The 20,037-nt window shown below is 37.3% G+C and overlaps 1 protein-coding gene across 3 annotated transcripts in view; it reads left to right on the top strand.

Annotated features, from left to right (window-relative positions):
* Nucleotides 1-20,037, top strand: part of CDKAL1 (CDK5 regulatory subunit associated protein 1 like 1) — a 424,899-nt gene that overhangs the window by 398,879 nt on the left and 5,983 nt on the right. For all 3 annotated transcript variants that reach the window (XM_030041838.1, XM_030041837.2, XM_041118316.1), the window contains exon 15: nt 777-941. In XM_030041838.1, coding sequence (XP_029897698.1) covers nt 777-941 — 165 coding nt within the window. The remainder of the gene's footprint in view (nt 1-776; nt 942-20,037) is intronic.

Consider the following 20,037-nt stretch of genomic DNA (forward strand, 5'->3'; position numbering starts at 1 on the left):
TTAATCAGGAAATGACTCTGCTTTTCTTTTTTAACTGCTTCTCTATTTTTAGAGCCTTTTTATGCCATTTGTTCTTCCAGCAAAAAGTGTTGCTCTTGTATGTCGGGCTTTTTCTTTTGTAACATGCATGACCTAGGAACATCTGTTATGCGGTGTCTTTTTTGTGAAGTTCTTATGGGACTGTCTGATATCATGGTTGTGCAAATTCAGGAAAGGGTGGCATTAGGTGCTGACCCAGGAAACACACTCATCCATTTTTACAAGCATTCATTGTCAATTATACATCTCAGCTGCGAAGGATCTGCGCAATCAAAATAAGGGCTTGTGCAAACAGAAACAAGGGCATAATTTCTGTCCTGAAGCATTTACAGGCTCAAAAACATTTAAAAAAAAAGTGTCATGAGATAGATGTGAAAATAGGAAGCTTTACAGCAGTCTGTTAGAATGGTGTAGTGTAAGTGCCCTTGGGAACTGTTTGGGTCTGGATTCAAATGTTGCAACTCAGGCCCAACTTTCTCATCAATCAAAAAACACAACTTGTGGAATCGGTTGGAGTTGAAAAGAGCAGAGCTAACACTGCAAAGCTCTTAAAGAATGCAAGCTGGAGATGTTACTGGTCAAGTGTGTCAGGGGCTATAGTGTATGCTGGTGACTAAAATTTTAAAGTTTTAGGATTTGCTGTGATGTTTATCAAAAATCTGTTTTCTGAGTGGAAGCTGGAGACACTGATGTTCTTTGTGGTATTTAGTAACTATGTCTTTATCTTTACTTGAAAGGTTCTTGTGCCAAAGGATCCTCTGTTAATGGGTAAGATGGTAGAAGTGAATATTTATGAAGCTGGGAAACATTATATGAAGGGGCAACCAGTGTCAGATGCCAGAGTTTACACTGCATCCATCACCAGACCGTTAGCAAAAGGAGAAGTTTCTGGTTTAACAGAGGTGAGTAAAAGACATTTTCTGCTTTACTACACTGGTAAAACAGCAGCTGTTCAAGCATAATGATTCCATGCTATGGATCTGTTATCATTTTATAGTTCCCTTTTTACATATGCATGAAGCTTTAATCTTTCCTGACAGATTGAAATCTGAATTTAAAAGGTGTTTTTGCTGATGCCCATAGCTTTACTTTGCTGACTATAAAGGCAATAATACACTTGTTTCTTGTTCCAGGGTGCAAGATGAGGAAAGAACTTAGTAGAATTGAAAAGATTTAGCACCAGTGATTATATAATTCAATGTATTTCAGTTCTAGTTTAGTGGAAGGATGAATCGGTTTATTTTGCTTTACAAAGCTGTTTTAAAAAAAAGTTGATTGATTATATGACTGTTAAAACATGTCAAAATTGGATTCAGAGATTCAAAATTAATTGATGGGTAGAGATACAGAATATTTACAATATATTTTGGAAGAAGGTCAACATCTGATTTAGTCATGTAAAGAAAATGAAACTCTTTTAAAAAGAGATCTGATCCTTATTTTACACCTCAGTAAATATGGCTGTTAGCCAAGTATTCTCATACATTTCATGGAGCTCTAGTTGTAAAAACTGATGGAGTGTGAAATGAAAATGTGTATCACATTTCTAAGCATCATTTGATGTCCTTTCTCCAGCACTGTTGTTAGGATCTCCAAAAATATGTAGCAATAATTTAGCACATGGAAGAAGGATAATTGGCAGTTTAGCAGCCACCTTGCTGCTTTTACAGTAAATTGTTGACAAGTATTAAAGTATATATGCATCCTTGTTAAAGTTCTAAGTAGTCATATTTAAAAGAAATAATCCATGCATACCTTAAGTGACTAGTGTTAAGCTAAGCTACTTGGTCTCTTGAATAAGCCTGGCTATGAAAACATGGAGCAACAATAATGCACCTACTGTAATGTGTTTGGCAGATCATGAAACTTAAGCACAAACACATTGCTAAACTCTCCTTTGAATACTGTCTGTGTGTATGTGTATATTGGCCCGATAAGGGTCTGTAAGAGGAAAAAACAGCCAAAACCCTCAAATTGTCTGGTTGCACTATGTAGCTATTTAAACACAGCTGATTTTTTCATCAGAACACTTTTTTTAATAATCTGCTGGAACAGAACCAAGTCTGTCGTTAAACTGAGTACATGCTGCCAGAAGCTTGTAGCATGGGAACAAGCAAGCAGACTAGTGACTGAAATTTTGTATTTTAAAAATGAGAGATAAAATTATTCAAATCAAGGATACTGATAATTTCCATAAGAACTCATTGAGATGTGTAGATCTGCTCCATCCCTTTGAGTAGGTATGAACAAGTACCTGGAATGCCCAAGTAAATGGCTACAGCAAGGAAATGATGAGGCAAATTGCTTTTCATTACTTTTGTGGCTGCCCGTGCTCCTTCAAGGGAGTATGTTGTTTATGTTTGGTCTACTGGACGTGTTAGGAACTTTTGCTTTCTGGAAGAAAGTACAATCTCAGTACTTCAGTAAATGGGACATCTTTTGTACATGGACGCTACAGCTGAAAGCTTTTAATCATGCTTGGCTAATGTATAATATATGGAACATGAACTGAAATTGTTAGTGGGAAGTTCCTCCTGACAAATCATATGTAAGTGGCAAATCAGGAACTTTCTTTAGGTTTCCAGGAAAAAAGTGAGTTTGTCACAAAAGTCACCATGGGTTTTTGGCTGGGTGAAAGATGCTCTTTATGTTGTTCTGTATGGTTGGACTGGTGGGAAACGTTTCCTGCTAGGTGTGCTCAAGACGTGTAATTCTAGCCTAAGATACTTATGAGCAAGACAAAAGGGGCAACATATGTCATATGACCCTTTATATAGCTTGTTATGTGCACAGATGGCAGGTTGGGGAAAGAAGGAGACGACTCAGAGCGTATGTATTCAGATACTCCCTCGAAAGTAGCCAAAGATCTTGGATCTTCAACAAGGTCCCAAGTGTGTCTGCCAGGTTTTCAAAAGGGCAGCATGCAGAACTAAAACCTTGGATAACTTTCTTGTTAAGTCAAGCCATCAAACTGTGTAATGGAGAGAAGGATGTTACCTAGAATAGGTTGTAAAAGCAAAAAATGAAAACACCTGTGGCCCTTTCACTTTCTCCTTCCCACTGTGCACACAAGTGAGCAAGAATTAGGGCCTACTTTACATTCCCAGGCTTGAAAGGATGGGGAGCCAGCTGGCTCTTTTAAGACCAGGCACATTTCTGTTGCTCAGCACCGAAGTTCTCTGGGCAGAAGCTCTTTTAGGCAGCCACCAACATCCTGCAGCTGGCATGCTATCTGAAGTGCCCCGGAAGTTTCTAGTGGACCTCTGGTCTCACCCTGCCAGTGATATGGCTTCCTCTCCACTCCTTTATGCTTGCTGGTCCATGATAAGAGCTAGTTCAGAGAAGTACGTGAATTTAAATGCAGATTGAGGTAGTCTAGATCAAAAGAATGTGATAATGGGCTGTAGTGCAGTAAAATACATGCTTCAGTCCATTCCCATTCAACAAAGTGCTTGGCTCTTTCCTAATAACCGTGTGTATAACTAGGGCTGCAGTGCACACCTTACAGCTCAGCATGTTGCACGAGTACTGTGATTAAGAGGGATAGATTGCTGAGTCAGGGCTGTAACATGGTTGCAGACAGTCTGCAGCAGTTACACTACAAAAATAGCATCTTTTTATCCGAGGCATCACTTGCTGTTATTAAGTGTTTTCGTTAGCTTGCATAGGACACAATAAAAGATGTTTCAAAATACATCACAGCTGTACTTCTCTCTAATGAGGAATGTTCACAGAAAGAGTGAAAGCTTTCAAAACTGTACAGTTTTTAAGGAAATTAATCATACGGCTAAAAAAATGAAGTTATAAAAATGGAGAGCACCATAATGTGAGGATGTCAAAGCAAGCCACAAACCCATCCTAAGCGAGAAGAAACTTCTATAAATGCTGTGTTGAGGAATACCTCCAAAGGATCAGAGCTTATCTGCAATTATGTGCTCTCTTTCTCATCTGACTAGGCCTTGGTTTTGTTTTTTTTTTACCCTTTTGACCACATGACTGGGATGACAAATTGGTCCAAAGAAATACAAGAAGTAGGTCACCAACTGGAATCAACAGATTTGACTGGAAAAGACAGAGTGCAAAATGTCACACAAAGGACAATTTACAGACTCCATAAAATATTCACGCATTATATATATGTGCCAAATAAGAAGATGACAAATATTGATAGAATTAATTCAGGATATTTCTAGCATATCTTTCTATCATGCTTTTTCAGTGTATAAAAAACACCTAATATGTATCTCCATTGATGTATTAATGATGTAGAATGCCTTAGCAGTTGTTATATTCTCTAAGGAAAAACTGTGACTACGTAGATGGGCTTAGAGTAAGGTCTTGACATTCAATAACATTAGGCTCTGTGGCAGAAGTTGGGACAGGAAGGACAGAAGAGTGTTGGAGTCAGCAGCTCAGGTTAAAATACTGTCAAAGCGATCAGACTTACTGATTGTAGTGGACATATTAAGTATTAAAATGCACAGGTGTTTGCCAGGATTTTTATTTTACTTCAGCATTATTTTTTTATAAAAGCCACTCAAAAGGGAATGATGTCTCCAAGTTGCACAATTTTACAGGAGAGATATTTTAGGGAGCAGATACATTTGGAAATGTCAGTTAACTCAGAAATTTAAATCTACTATAGATTTATTTGGGTTTAAAATGTGCAGTTGCTGATTCAGTAAGAGAACAATGTTTAGAAGATATATAGCAGAGGATATATAGGTGAAAGTTGAAATCAATAAAGCATGAACACATGCGTAAAGGCATTTTTGGATTTCGTTCTAGTGAATCTAACAGGATACATGTGGACTGGGTTTTAAAAAATATTGACGGTAACATTAAAAATGATCATTCAGACAAAACAAGCATATCATGAGTTACTAACTGCAATTACAAATAACAGTGAATAAATATTTCAAAGCTTTGATCAAGAATTAGTTCTACTAAGTTTCACAGGAAAAAAACAATATGTAAATGCTGCAGATATCCTTTCATTGAGGTAGGCTTGGAGGACAAAGCATTAAGGATGTACTGCAGCTTTTTGAGATTCAGTAAAGCACTTTAGCATGTCTGCTATGTTCTTAAGCACTCTGGTAAACTAGTCTTTGAAATTTTGGAGGTGGATTTGCAATGCACATAGTACTGAGTCCATTGTCACTAGATAATAAACATTTTTGAAAAGTCAGCAGTATATGTCAACAGTGTGAATGTAACTTAATTTTTAAATAACATTTTAATATTTTTATTTTTATTAATTTTATTTGGCCGTGTTTAGGGATCTTGACAGTTTCTCAGCAGCATAAGGTAAAATACCTAATAAATATATCTTGTTTACAGACAAATGTTTGCTCAAACCTAATCATTGAAGAAAAAAATAAGCATCTGCAAGAATATGATCTCTTGTTAGAAACGGAAATAGAGCATGTTATGCTTCTGTACTCCAAAAATAATTCTAGTTGTTTACGTATGTTCTGTGACTAGAGGAAAAAAAACATTGCAAGATGAGAAATATATGAAGAAGAGACCAAAGGATTGAGGGATAAAAATAAAAGGCTGGCTACCTGCCAGAATTGTAATACATTGCCAAAATCAAAGCCCTGTAAGTCTGAGGGCCTTTGGTGGGAAATCTTAATCAGATGGAAAATTAAGGCAAGAAAAAAATAATTTTAACAGGCTATTTAATTATGTAGTCATGATTATTTTATGTTCATAATTCCTGTTTCTATAATGCATCTATGACTGACTGACTTTTCAAACAAATACAGGCACATCTTTCAGTAATCTGTTTTCCATTGTTTTATGTGATAACATTCTCCATGTCCAACACTTCCCCTGCGAACAACTCCTGCTGACAGTCCCCATTTGCAATATCTCCTTTTGTGAGTCTGGGATCTTGGTGCACATCTCTATGGCTCCCAGGCCATGGTAATATCCACCGTTGGCCTGTTAAGCTAATAGCTATTCAAGTCATTGGGATCTTCAGAGGAAATGAGGAGTGAGCCACTGATTTGCAGTTAGCAAGCAATTGCTCGGTCATTCTGCTTGTTCCTTTTTTTCTCCATCCTGCCTTCATTTTTTGCAGTAGGTTATTGTAGCATTGTACTTCTGGATACTACTGAAGAAGCTTTATGTCCCTGGTCTCCCAGTTAGCCACAAGTATTTTCTAGTTACATTAGCAAAAGATGACTCTAAACATTACCCAGGCTTTTTTCTGATGTTAGGAAACAGGAGAGATGCATATATCAAACGCTTCTTTATAGCCTGCCAGAAAGAAGAATCAACAAAGCATAGCTTTAAGGGAACTCTCTGATCTCAGGTAGAAAGGGTGCTTCACTTGCAGGCAAAATAAAATGGAGAAGGGGGAAGAAAGTATCTTCTGCTGGAACAGAAGTGAAAGAAATCATGGCAGAATTGAGATCTCTGTATTGGAAACTTCCTTCAAGGACTTGGAAGGAAATGTGGAAGATGTACATAAAACTCAAGTAATTATTAAGCATAGTTTTTACATATGTTGGAGTTTCAAAGTGGTAGAAAACTTGGTTCCTGAACAGGAACTAGAGATTAGAGTTTTAGGAAAAAAAGAGAATGAGAAAGCAAATTTCGGATCCAAAAAAATGGCATAGAGGTGAGAGGAGAGGAATCTTTCATAAAATTACAGAAACTATAGAAAGTATGAGAAATGCTAATGAAAGATCAGAATTTCTAAAGAAGGAAAATAAAGCAACATAAAGTACACCTTTTATCTCTCTTGGAAAGCTACTTTGCAAAGGGATCTTTGCATCACAATGTCCAAGAAGGGGCAATTTGAGAAATCTGGGGGGAAGTTTCTATTTAAGATAAACATACTGACAAAAAAAAGGAACATTTTCTATGTAAAATAGTTTTCAGGTAATACTTCATGAAAATATGGTGCACTGTTTGGTGCTCTTGCATTCTTAGGAACATACCTCTTGTGGGCTCGGTTGCCTCTCTCTTTCTCTGAAACAACTCATTGTAGTATGAGGCATACAAATAGTTAGTGCTTTTGCATGTTTTAATCTGTTTTATTTAATGTGTTACTCATGTTCCCTGCTGGTTGTAAATAGAGGTCATAAAAGATGGTGTTAAATCCTTCTTAATTAATCTTTTTTTCTTATGTTTTCTTCAGTTATTTCACTAAAGTCACTATGAAGTTAACATAAGAAAAGAGAAATTTCCTTTCTAAGAGTGGAGCTTAATGCCATCTATGGATGTTTTTAAAAAGGACCTTCAAAAGTCTCATTTTTTCCTGAAAAAAATGACAAAAATTTGTACTGTGCCATTCCTTAGATGCTGATTTTCATGATCTACACGTTATCTGTGCGCCATGTTGGCTTTGTTTATCTGGGGATTTGAGTTGATTTGAATTTTTCTTCTGCTTGAAAGCCCAATGTTTCTCAGCTTAGAATCTGAAATTTGGGGTGGATTCTTTCTTATGGGCAGAATAGATTTTTCTTGCTGGGTTTAGATAAGCACTGGATTGGATCGCCTGTAGTGGTTGGGGAATTTTAATCAATGCTGGTCTTTAGGAACATGCTTAGCAAGTATCTGTGAGAAATGCTTGAGGTGCAGGTCAGCCACCTTCAGTCATAGGTATGGGCTAGGTGACCTCTTAAGTTTGTTTCCAGCCTTATCTTCTGTAATTCTATGAACATTTTAATTTAGCCAACAATCATTTGATGACGAGCAAACTGGAATAGAAGGTAGTTCATTGATCAAAACATCTCTCTGCACTGCGTAGAGGGTTAAAATACATAGAGATGATTTAAGGCAGCAAACCCAAGAGCCAGCATAAGACCTTCACCAAGTAGTTTTATCCTGAGGTCTTTAATTTAATGGGCATGTTGTCTTTCTGCCCATCCCTCTGGCAGAGCTGAATTTCAACTACAGTGATCAAAGCTCAGCTGAAACAACACATATTACATAGCCCCTTTTCAAACAAATGCTCTTTTAAGTCCATTTCAGGTGAAAAGATCTAAACTTCAGTTTATTTACTTTTCATTTCCTCAACAGACAGTGTTATTTGGCTGAATGTCACTGTCTAATCACTTTAAATTACATAATTATGTTAATCCTGTGCAGTGCATGCAATAAATAGAAATAGTAATGACTGGGATGATTCAACTGTAAGTCATTTTCTGGAGAATGAGAGAAGGTTAAACAGAAATGTTCTACCCCTCCTGCCTTCAGAAGTAAAACTCCAAGTCCTAAAATAGTTTTGCCATTTTTGTGTATTATTTCTAGTACTTGACCTGCTGATGCTGCACGGCAGGATGAGTGGGTGGGTTCTGCTCTCCCTTGGCATAGGGACAAATTGGAAGTGTTGTAGCCATGATAATTTAACTACTTGACACTGCCTGTAATATTTAGGAGTTCCTTTTAAAATGTTTTTTATCTTCAATCAGAGCTTTAACAAATAGACTGTTTGGAAAGAATCAAAAGGCATTTGTTTTTAGTAATGCATTATTTAATGTAACAGGTTTTAATTGGCTTTCAGGGAAAAAAAAAGTAGCAGCCACAACTTTTCTCAATTTTTCTGTTGTTTTGGAGGTCATCTATTTCCAACTCACTGTGCCAGCAAAAGTCATTATAGGTTTGACTTTTATACCTCTCCAGTAGAGTTTAATACAAAGGCAGGTGAAGGATATTCAGCCCTTGCATATGTTGTATCTTTGCTTGTAGTATTTAGTCATCCCTTTTCTTTTTATTACTACTCTTTAGATCACCAAAAAGCTCACGTAGGCAGCATTGTGCTCTCCATTCCTTCCCTCTCTCTCCTTTCCCTGCAAGCAAACACACAGAGGCATGAGATATTTATGTCTTGGATGGGTGATTTTTTCTACCGGTTCCTCATCTATCGAAGCTGTAATCGTGGTAGTCATTCTACATGAATACTTAAATGGGACAGCATGAAAAAGGCACGTGGAGCTCATGAAAGGAAATAGAGGTTTAGAAAGGTGATAGAGCTTTCCCCATCACCAAATGAAAGGTCAGTGGGAGATTTGATTTTACGCATACAAGATATTGGAATGTTGAACTTCTGCCTCTTAGAAATATATTTGTTGCAAAAACCATTGAAGTAAGAGGGCTCATTAGCTTTGAGATTGTTTTGAAGGCAAATAAAGATTACAGTCGTGAGATTAAGCTATTTTTTAACTTAAAACTGTTTTAAAAGTGTATCTCATTTCAAAGAAATTAGCAAACCATGTTAAAGGTAAATTAGGGTGTTCTGTATCCTTTAATATTATTACATGTTCAAAAATTTCTATTAGATTCTCAGTAGATTAATGGTTTTGTAATAGTCTAAAAAGCATCCTTTGTGTTCTTGTTGATTCTCTTTATGATAATGAGAATTTACTAAGATACATATAAATTTTGCAAATAACTTTTTTTTTATTCTGACAAATCTATTAAAACAGTGTTGAACTGAGCCAGCAATATTAGGATTAATTGTGAGTCATAGTAGAATACCAAGATCCATTCATAATCATAGTTTCCCACTCAGACTTTGATAATATTTGCATATCATGATTTACGTTTGTGTTTTTAATATACTTGTCAGTAACATTAGATCAGAGATTTTTTGTGGTGTCAAGGGTAATAAAAGGGGAAAAGGCTTTTCAGTAGGAGAAAGAAACAAGTCTTTTTAAGCTTTTATCAGTATTAAATTATATTTTGTGTATGAGGATGTCTACATCTAAAAATTTAAAGGCGAATTTACAGTGGCTGTATCTTTAACTGAAATTAAATTACAGTTGAGTAATAAGCATGAGGTTCTATTTGGTGGCTACACTGAAGAAAACGTATCTTGAAATATCCAAATGCCATACTTCAGTGAAGTGGATGTGAAATTCAGAGCCCTAAATTTAGTCCACCAAAGATATACTCCTAACTACACTAGAATATCCAAAGAACTTACTATGACCCTGTTGAATATATTAGAATGACTGTATCCTTAAAGGCAGTCCACAGAAAGTTGTAGTATCTCAGCAAGCTTAGTAAACTAGCGCTTCTTCAAAGGCTGCATACAGGAACTTTGTGTTTATACAGGCTGTATTCCATATCAAGTTTAACGTTCACTCAGGATCCTTTGGCATGTAATCAGATCAAAGTCTTGATCATGCCATTAGCCATTAAAGCATCTTGTTGCAGATTTACTGGACCAAACAACAACAGAAATAAACCCTTGCCCTCTTACTACAATCTCTCCCCCAATCTGAGTCCTCTCAAACTACAAGAGGAATAATCGCTTTAAAAGTTTGCGTTCTACCTCTAAGAAGCTTGTCTCACTGCCTGTTATATTGAAGGTTTTCATGAGACCTGACTCTTAAATTTATTTAACTTTAGGTTCAGTTCTTACTTGTAACAAGTTCCAAAGCAAGCTGTTCCTGTGGGCTTTATCAAAGACCATTAAGTAAAAGAAACATTTAGAAAACTAACTAATTACTAAAGCACTTCATTAAAGCTGTTCAAAGACAGCTTTACCTGTGTTTAGTGTATAGTACACTAATCTTGATAACCTTCCTCTGGCTACTTCCCATTGTGTATTTAAATGACTTGAAGGATTCCCCCACCTCTTATTTATTATTTCAGATGTTAGAACCCTTCTTAAAGATGCAGAAAGGTTTTCTACTGACTTACTCCAATGCCAGGCTAAGTCACTCATACTAGCTAAAATCCAGAAAGTATGACTGGATTTGTTGTAATTGTCTGATCCAGCATTGGGAAGGAGGAATATTGCTCTGAAAGACCTAGTCAGTATAGCATGAGAGGTGGTGGTGCTGGTGGTGTGATACGGTTAGTGTAGGTAGCCCAAATGCCATATACATTACCACTAAATTAAAATTAACACTCCATCTGTTTGCATGGTCCTTTAGGACCATTATGCCTTTCTTTTTCATCAGAACAGATTCCAAAGTTTGTTCATCTTTTTCACTGGGAGTTTGCTCTAGAGCAGATTCACAGGTGTGCATCAGAAACAGTTCATGTTTTGAGGTTCCAAAAGTGTCAGAGGGCTTCAAGCACAGTTTTCCTGTATTTGAAACTCAAACCCACAGGATGTTAAAATTTCAGCATATTTACTTTCATTTCTTTTACTGGAGTCAGGACCACAACCCAGGTTTGGTGTAATAATAAAATTATGATCTTGGGAAAACTAGGACATATTTCTTCCATCCTAGGTGCTGTAAAAACCTGAGATTTGGAATTATGGTGAGGAAGATATATGTACTTCAGTGGTACTTTAGCTTTTAGTTGTTGAGGTCACAAGCGCTGGCATGAAGTCATTTTTAATTAATATGCACTGGTGTCAAATCAAAACCAAAGCTGAACTACATGGCAGTCTAAGCCATCACGGTATGCAAGAAATAATATGGATTTTTCTCATGTATTCTTTATTGTGGAGAAGGGCTGACAAATCGTTTGTAAAATAAAAACATAAATTTGAAAAATTTTCAGTGATAAACATTTCTTAAAAAGAAATGTTCATTTTTCGTTGTTCTTGGTGATGACAGTCACACAGAATAATTAAGGGCCTGAAAGCAGACCGTGTTTGAGCTACGTAGCTCATAATTCCGTAAGAAAATAGTTATTTCCCAGCTCTCTGGCTCAACGTAAGTGAACAAATGCAATAATGTATGTTGATGTTGCTGTGCTATCAATGTCTTCTTTATGACACTTTTCATTTTGCCTTTTTACCTGGCCCTACCAATAGAAACACTGTTTTGTGCGACTTGGCCTGTAAAGAAGCCCTCTCCACAGATGCTGAGCATGTTGTCATTATACTGGTGTGGAAATGGCCAGCCTCTGGCACGGGACAACCTGCAGCCACCAGAAGAGTTCACCTGCCTCACTAGGTCCTATCCAATATCCTCTTTTCCAGTGGCTACCGGGTCAGCATCATACGTGTCCCAGCATATGTGATATGTGGAGAAGGAGAGCCAGTAGCTATTAATGACGTGATGAATTTATGTCTGGTTGTGTGATTGGCAAGGCATGGTAGTGTAAGGCTCACAGCAGACTCACGTGGCCTCTCAGAAAAAAAGGATTGACCACCCATGTACTAAAACATGAGATGGATGTGTGATTGATAAATAGTGAAAGGAATGAAACCTGACTGGCTGGAGAACCAGATGTCAAATGTAAAATAAAAAGCAAAAGCCCTGTGGAAATTAATATTCTTTTTCTTTAGTCTCAGTATAACCATGGGGTCCTTGAAATAATAGCATATGAGAAAATTATTCACTAAATGTCTTAGCTTTCAAATTGATGGATTCTTCTTCATAGATAGAGAGTTATATATACTGTGTCAGAACTTGAACAAATGCTCCATTTTGGATTGGGGTGTCTTGGAAATTTTTGTGAAAATACTCTTGATGGAACAAAGATGTGTAGGCAGTACATTTAAGCTCTTTTTGTCAAAACATCACATAGCTACAAAAACTACCTATGCATAATATCGACCAGATGGATTTCTGGTCCTCAGGAAAGCGTCTTGTTATCAGTACTAGAGAATTATTTTTTTTTTTAAATTTTGTCCTTGTTTTGACGTGATTTCATATGTGGTTGTAAGTCATTTCAGTCAGTCTGACTGTGCTTTATCTTATCCGTATGGAAACTGTTTTGCAATTCTCACGTACAAAATCTCTGATAAGTGCAGATAACATAATTATCATACAAAAAGGATGGCTGTGAATATCCATTTCTGACACACACAGTTTTTTTCTAAATACAAGAACTTTAATTTGGTAAAATAATGGAAGTAGTGCTTAGAATGACAGGAATTCTTTTCCTCTTTCAGCTATTCAACGTGTATCTCTGTCCAAAGAAACATTAGTTCATTATTTTTTCAGTGAGGAGTGCTTAAGATTCTGTAGCATAATCAGATTTTGTCACAGAACCACAGGGGAAAGCCAGATGTGTAGCTCTTAATAGCTGGAAAGGAATAAATTAGAGTTATACTTGGGAGAGTATCTTGTGTGATAAAAAAACCTGCTGTAGTGCTGTTAAGCTTTAGTATGGAGACATGGAGCATTTTAAAATCCAGACCCATCAATTTGTTAAAGACTAGATTAAGCCCCACAGTTATCATCCTGTGGGCTTGCGTTTCTTACCCCTGTAGACACCTTGTGTATGTTTGCCATTTTCAGGTCATCTTCTGTTTTATTTCTCTTTATCTCAGATTTTCTTAATTTCTTTTCCTGAAAGCAGTGTATTTTAGTATTACCTAATTTTAGGAAAAATTTTATGGGTTTCAGAGAAGTAGAGGTGAGTGAAATTCCTTTCAAAGATTGTGACTGTCATAAGAGCCTCACCTTTTCCTCACTTCGAAGGAAATGGCCTACAACTACTGACACTGTGTTTGAAAGAAACTCATTACCATTTTAATTTAGGCCTAACATTGCAAATCTGAAAAGTAAAAGAAGTATCACTGCAACAGTTTACTGTGTAAAATCATTCTTGTATCCTGCATTGCTATACAATGGCAGCATCCAATCAGATAGGTCCCTCGGCTGTGAAAAGGTTGGGACAGGTGGGAAGTGTAGACTCTTTGTACTTACGAGCAAGCTAGTTTGTTGAAACACTCTTCCCCGTGCTAAGCGGTGCCACCTCCCTCCCTTTCATATTTATTTTTTGTCCAGTTTTCATCTGGCCTTGCGTTTAATTTCGAAGCGCTATGAAGCAGAGGCAGTCTTTGTACAAGAAAGCTGCATTCACAGAGTTAGAGAACGAACAAGTGAGTAGTTGTACTAACAAAGCCTGGTTTCCCATGCTTTGGGTCCTCTCGTTCCCTCCATGTTTCTACAGCAAAACCCACAGCTTCCTCTCCACATCTTCTCTGACTGCCCTGTGGACAAAAATGTGGTGGTTTGTTTAACTATTGCATGTGATTTGGAGTTTTAGGGATACAGATTGGTCAGCAGGGTGATGGCAAAAAACAGATTGTTGAGGCTGGGCTTTGGCCTTTCCCTGAATGGGAGCACGGATGTAGATCTTTTTCTTTTCTACCAGCTCTTGACAGGAAGCTTACTGGATAGCTCTTCCATTGTTGAAGCGAGTGAGTAGGCTCAAAAGTTACTAGGGTGGACAGAGATAATGAAATGGAATCGAGGACACCACTTGCTCGGGAGTCAATTCCAGTTAATACTTGTATTCACCTAGAGACAAAAGCAACAACAAAACACCAAAGCAAGCTGTATTAAAATATTATGGGTTGTGCTCTACAGACCAGTATCCTTTTCTAAATAAAGTCAAGTGTTAACACTGCAATGACACTGAAGACCTATACTATGTAAGAATGATATTTCTCACGTACATATGTGCACAGATTATTTGGACTGTGAAGTGATGTATTCTGAACTCAGGAAATTCTAGAGTTTCAGTTCCTTTTTTCCATGTAAATGCCAACTGTATTATGTCTCAGACTTTAATTATGTGCTTATGCACTATTTTCACACACATACACACGCAGATTTGTTTTCTTCTGTGCACAGAGCTGAGACTATTCATTTAATAAGCTATTGTTAGATATTTTTCCTTTTCATTGTTTGTTGTGTAATAGCAGTGTTATTTGCTACATGCTGCTTAAACCTCACTCTCAAGGGAGTTATTAATTTCTTTCTAACCTTTCCTGTGACCCTCATAACTAAATTTTTGAGTGCTCCAGAAACAGTAATAAGTTTATGTTTACATTATCTTCCTGAAATGCAGCTTGTGTCTTCACATTTCACAGACGAAAATGAAGCAGATGTTCAAATTGTCAACTAGAAGGTTAGTCTAGTGAACAAATTTAATGGTGGTCAGTTTAAAATCCTTGGAACTAGATACTTACAAATTATTTAAAATTTCGTAGCATGTGTTCAAGCAAATTGCAGTGGTGACTGTTCAGCATTTAAGAGAAACTAACTCCAGGGTATGAAGTCTCAAAGAAAAAGAGGAAATTAGTACTTGTTACTTCATGGTTAATTCCAGGGGAACTGATTTTCTCCTCATGAGCTAATCCTAGGGATTATCAGATACAACCTGATCGAACGCCACGTAAAACCTGTGTGGGAGAAGACTGAGGTCCAGTGGATTCATTGGAGGCTCTCATCCGAGGTACAAATTGCCAGTATTTGAGCATGATAGGGCGCAAGTTCGTGCTTATGCACTTCAATCCCTTACAGAGACAGAAGTTGATTGTCTAGTCAGACCACCCTCTGAACGATACAAATGCTCTCCTGAGGGTAGATATTCGTTACAGCCTGTAGATTGGATACTTACTGTTCTTTGATGTCTTAGACAGAGCGCCAAGGTGCTATCATGATTATCTAGCATAAAATACACAGCAAGCCAAGAAAGGTTTTTCTCATGTAATCTTTATTGTGGAGAAGGGCTGACGAATCATTTGTAGAGACTGGGGATACAGAGCTTGTGTTAGAGCAGTTAGGCTTGCTAATCACTGAAAGTAACCATTGTTTGATGTTTCCATGAGAGAGTCCTCCATTAACTGCAGTTGAACTTGACTGAGTGTGAAATTAAAAAGGAGACTCAGATTTCAAGACACTCCCTCAGGTGCTCAAAAGTATGCTAACTGGCACTGTGGGAGACCTCCTAAAACAACTAAGGATGCTTAAATGAAAGAGGCCATGACAATATGAAAAGAAAACCTTTGTATTATCACTGAACCCACAAAGTTGGTCAAGATCAGTCACTCTTTATTAGCTGTTAAATGTCAGGCTTGCATGAAATGCTCCTTTTTGCCAACGTCTGATTCCAGTTGTGCTTTGTGAGCATCTACAGTCCCAGGAACTGGAGGTATTTGATACTGGACAGAGAAGTCTGTGAAAATGAATGTAAGAGAAATTGTCAGGAGACTACATATTAAGGCATTGCCTAGCTTTAAGAAAATGTATTTAAAACTTAAACTTGACAGAGATAAAAGGTTTTAGAGGCTAAGCTGGCTTCTGGTGACAACTGGAATCTGAGACAGGAATTGTAGAAACCTGATTGCTGGCTTGCGTTATGGCACTGGAGACACTTTAATCTTCTTTGTTTCTCTACCTGTAAAATGAGGGAGGCATATAGCTACCGGTATGGAATTTGAAACTTTGGAAACTAGTATCATTCCTAAATATTAAAAATGCTTATTTTATACCATGTTTATTATCCACGAGGTTGGAGTGTAAGAAGGGCCATATCCTTTGTCTCTGTGATTGTCGTATAATGCAACGTTGAAGACTCCTTGGAACATTCCATTTGTAATGCTCGGTTCTGCAGGAATAAATGAAAACACCATAAATTCAGGATTATGACATATTCTAGGATTAAGGGGAAGGCTTTAGCCAAGAATATGTACATATATCAGTTTATTCTACTTTGTTCCATGTGAAAGATCTTTAAAAGCTTTTCCTGATTTTGAGAGAGAATGTCCCCTGAGCTATTTCTTGGATATTTATCAGAGTGTTCTTTGCAAATAACAATTGTTAGAAAGGCTTTTAGTATTTTATTCTTTCTACCATCTGGGAGTATAGAATTCCTCTTAAAGATAGTGTTTTAATATATACTCAGAGTTCACTTCCAAGTAAAAGCAGTATTCTTCATTTCGCTGTTGATATGTGAATATCATTCAGTTATATTGGTGGTTCTTGTGACATGAATATATATTTTCAGATCTAGCTATTCATTTTACTGGGGTACTCTTTCTGATGGAAACCTTTTGTACCTTTGCCTGTAGCTACCGTTGACCTCCATATAATTGTCATTGTTATTCCAAGATTTAAAAGAAAAGCAGAAAGGTGATGGTCTCTAAAGGCTTGTGCTATAAAAAAAGTATATTGTACTTCATTTAATAATCTCATTTGTAGAGCAGTCTTTGAACGTTCACATACTGCTAGCTCTTTGTCATTCTTTCATCATCCAACAAAATAAACTGGGAAAATTGTTGTATTGTAAATATAACCTTAAAATACTTATTTAAAAAACAACAACAACAACAACAAAATCTCTATGATCCTTTAAAGAAGGAGCAAGCTGGAATCCTGTGGAATGATATCTACTAAGACAGGCCATGATATGCACACTGAAAAATGGTATCTACTGTTATTACAAGTAAATGTACATCCTGTAATTCACTGTAATGTATTTTCAAAGCCATGAAGCCTGTGCTTGTGATCTCTAGGAAACAGATTTGTCTGTTAGCCAACTAATTACCAGATGAGTGCCCAGAGCAAGCACCTGCCATCTCCTTCATAAAACTGTATTATGTACAGGGAGATAAATAGTGACAGATCCCCATCCTGAATTTGTCCACATTGTGCTGCTAGGTTCATTCTTCATTTCAAGTCATTACTTGGACAACTGTGATTTTTGAATCACAAACTTTTTCTGCTTAAAAGATCTGTCAGTTCTCTTGTGGTTGCAAGTGCATGACTGGAATGCTGGCTTGCATGTCACTGGTTTCCGGCATAGTGATTGACAACCCCCACACCTTATTACAAAAGAAAAAAGAGCTCAGAATCCAGACATCACACTGACTTATTTTTCAAAATGTTGCTTCTGACCTTGAATGACAGGTTATTTTGACAATGCATTATTTGTGCAGTGGGAGGATACCGAGTCACTAAGTTTAATAGCAGCACAAAATACAAATATGTAAAAAAAAGAGTCAACTCCTGGCTGGAAGCATTTATAGGTAAATATAGAGAAACAGGCTAAAACAAGTGTGTATAATGGAAAGCAGCACAAGACTGTGTTTTAAACATTTTGGAGGTGGTTTTGGCTTGTGTTTTCTTGGTTGTTTGTTTTTCTTCTTTTTGTTTCTTTTGTCAGTTGATCTTTTTGGTTGTTTCCCTCCTCCTCGAAGTGTACATCAAAAAGGAAGTCATTTAATCAGCCCCAGTTACTCGGCCTTCCATCTAGCTTTTAACTGCATTATGAATTTTGAGGCCTCATTGAGGGAATAATCCTTAAAGACTATTTGGGGGAGGAAAAAGAAGTAGGTAGGCAAGGGCCTACCCTTAAGTAAGAACATGGAAGAGAGCAGCGAGATGTCTGCCAAGAAAAATACCAGTGGAGCCTTACAGTAATGGTGGGAAGTTCTGGTACAGTAACTTACAGAGAAAGAATTGATTTCTCTTATACTCTTACACGGGAATATTAAAGTTTCAATTTAATGTTAACGTAGGAGGAGGACGTTCCAGAGGTGGGTCTGTGACATAGACAGAAAGTCACGATATGGCATGTCATTCCAAATCTGTGTTCCTATTGGCATCTTTGCTTTTTTTGATTAGGAGAGGCCATATGGTCAGATGATTCAAGAGAGAAATGGGGAGAAGTAGAAGGAAAACAGGACAGACAGGAGGAGATTGTAGTAGTAATCAAGGTGAGAGGTGGTTGAGTAATGGGAAAGGTGTTTTTTCTACGCTGACCAAAGGAATCAGACAGATCATGCAAGTGTTACTAGGAAAGAAAAAAAATGTTGTGGACTTGCTCTGCAGGTCAGGGGTAGGCCCTAGTTAAAGATGATCTCCCTAAGGGATGACAAACATGGAAGAAACTGTCAGATGTGATGCATCTGAGCTTAAGGCCAATCAATCTCTATATCCTCCCATTATTAAATGTGGTTTATGTTTGTATTTGACCATGGTCCAGCTGCTAGGAGTATTGCTGACCTGACTTGACTGGGTCATTTTTCGTGATCTTGATATAAATTAGGAATTGGTAACTGGAACGAGTTCAGCGTAGGGTCGCAGGGATGGTGAGGGGCTGAAGCACTTGGCCTGTGAGGAGAGGCTGAGGGACCAGGCTTGTTCAAGCCTGGAGAAGGGGTGGCTTCAGGAGACCTTACCAGAAGCTCCCCCAGTGTCTATGGGGAGGTTATTGAGAAGACTGACCCAAGTGCTTCACAGTGGTGCATGTGGGAGGATGAGAGATAGTGGGCATAAGTTGAAACAAAAGGTTCAGACTGGATAGGAAGAGAAACATTTTCCCCATGAAGATGGTCAAGCAGTGGAACAAAGGTCTAGAGAGGCTGTGCAGTCTCCATCCTTGGAGGTTTTCACAGCCCAACTAATTAAACCCCTGAGCAAACTAGGCCATAACTGACCCTTTTTTGAGCAGGAGGATGGACCAGATGCAGTCCGAATTATCCTAGGGTCCTATGACAGACAGTGAGACAGTTTTAGTGACTGCAGCTATTTACAAGATGCTTTGATTAATTTATTTTCTTGCTATAACTTCAGTGGTAATGATTTGGGGTTAACAGATTAAGAATCCTAATTATTGCTAAGACTCTGACCATTTACTGAGAAATTCATAATAAAGCTGTATTTGTCCTTCAGCTCAGTTCTGTCCCCTCACTTATATATTAAAACATAGAGTCATACATCACACACATACTCAAACACATATGTCTATATGCACACAAAAAGAAGCAGCAATATGAAATTCCTCTGCAAAAATGCCTGGCTGCTTTATTTATTTTTTCAAGGTTTCCCATTTCTTAAAATGGGTAAGTAAACTCCGTGTGTATTTGGAATCAGTGAATTCCTGGAATGGTGCGCAGCTGATAACATCTGACACAAGCATACTTGTAGACAGCATTTTCTCTTAACAACATAGCACTGTGCATTCATTGGAATACATGGTCACAGGGATGCTTCTTATGGGAATTACCATGTTAATTCCATTAGAAAAAAATATTTTGTATGCCATTTATTTTCTGCTTTAAGATCAGCATTCCACATTTGCTGAAGGCTGGTAGAATTTTGTAAGTAATAAATCAAAGGAGCTCTCTTAATACCTACAGAATTAAATGTGTCTTCCGGAACTATTCAATAAAATTTAATTTACATATTTTTTGGATGTGTAATCTATGTGACCTTCAGTAACTGTTTGTTTTTTAAATATGAAAAATGCCTCCGAAGTGTAATAGCCCAGAGTTTCAAATGGCGCAGTAGGATATGTAATGCATATTTTAACATGTTTTCTTTTAATTTG

This window comes from Aquila chrysaetos, chromosome 18, assembly GCF_900496995.4.
Source record: "Aquila chrysaetos chrysaetos chromosome 18, bAquChr1.4, whole genome shotgun sequence".
Classification (NCBI taxonomy): Eukaryota; Metazoa; Chordata; class Aves; order Accipitriformes; family Accipitridae; genus Aquila; species Aquila chrysaetos.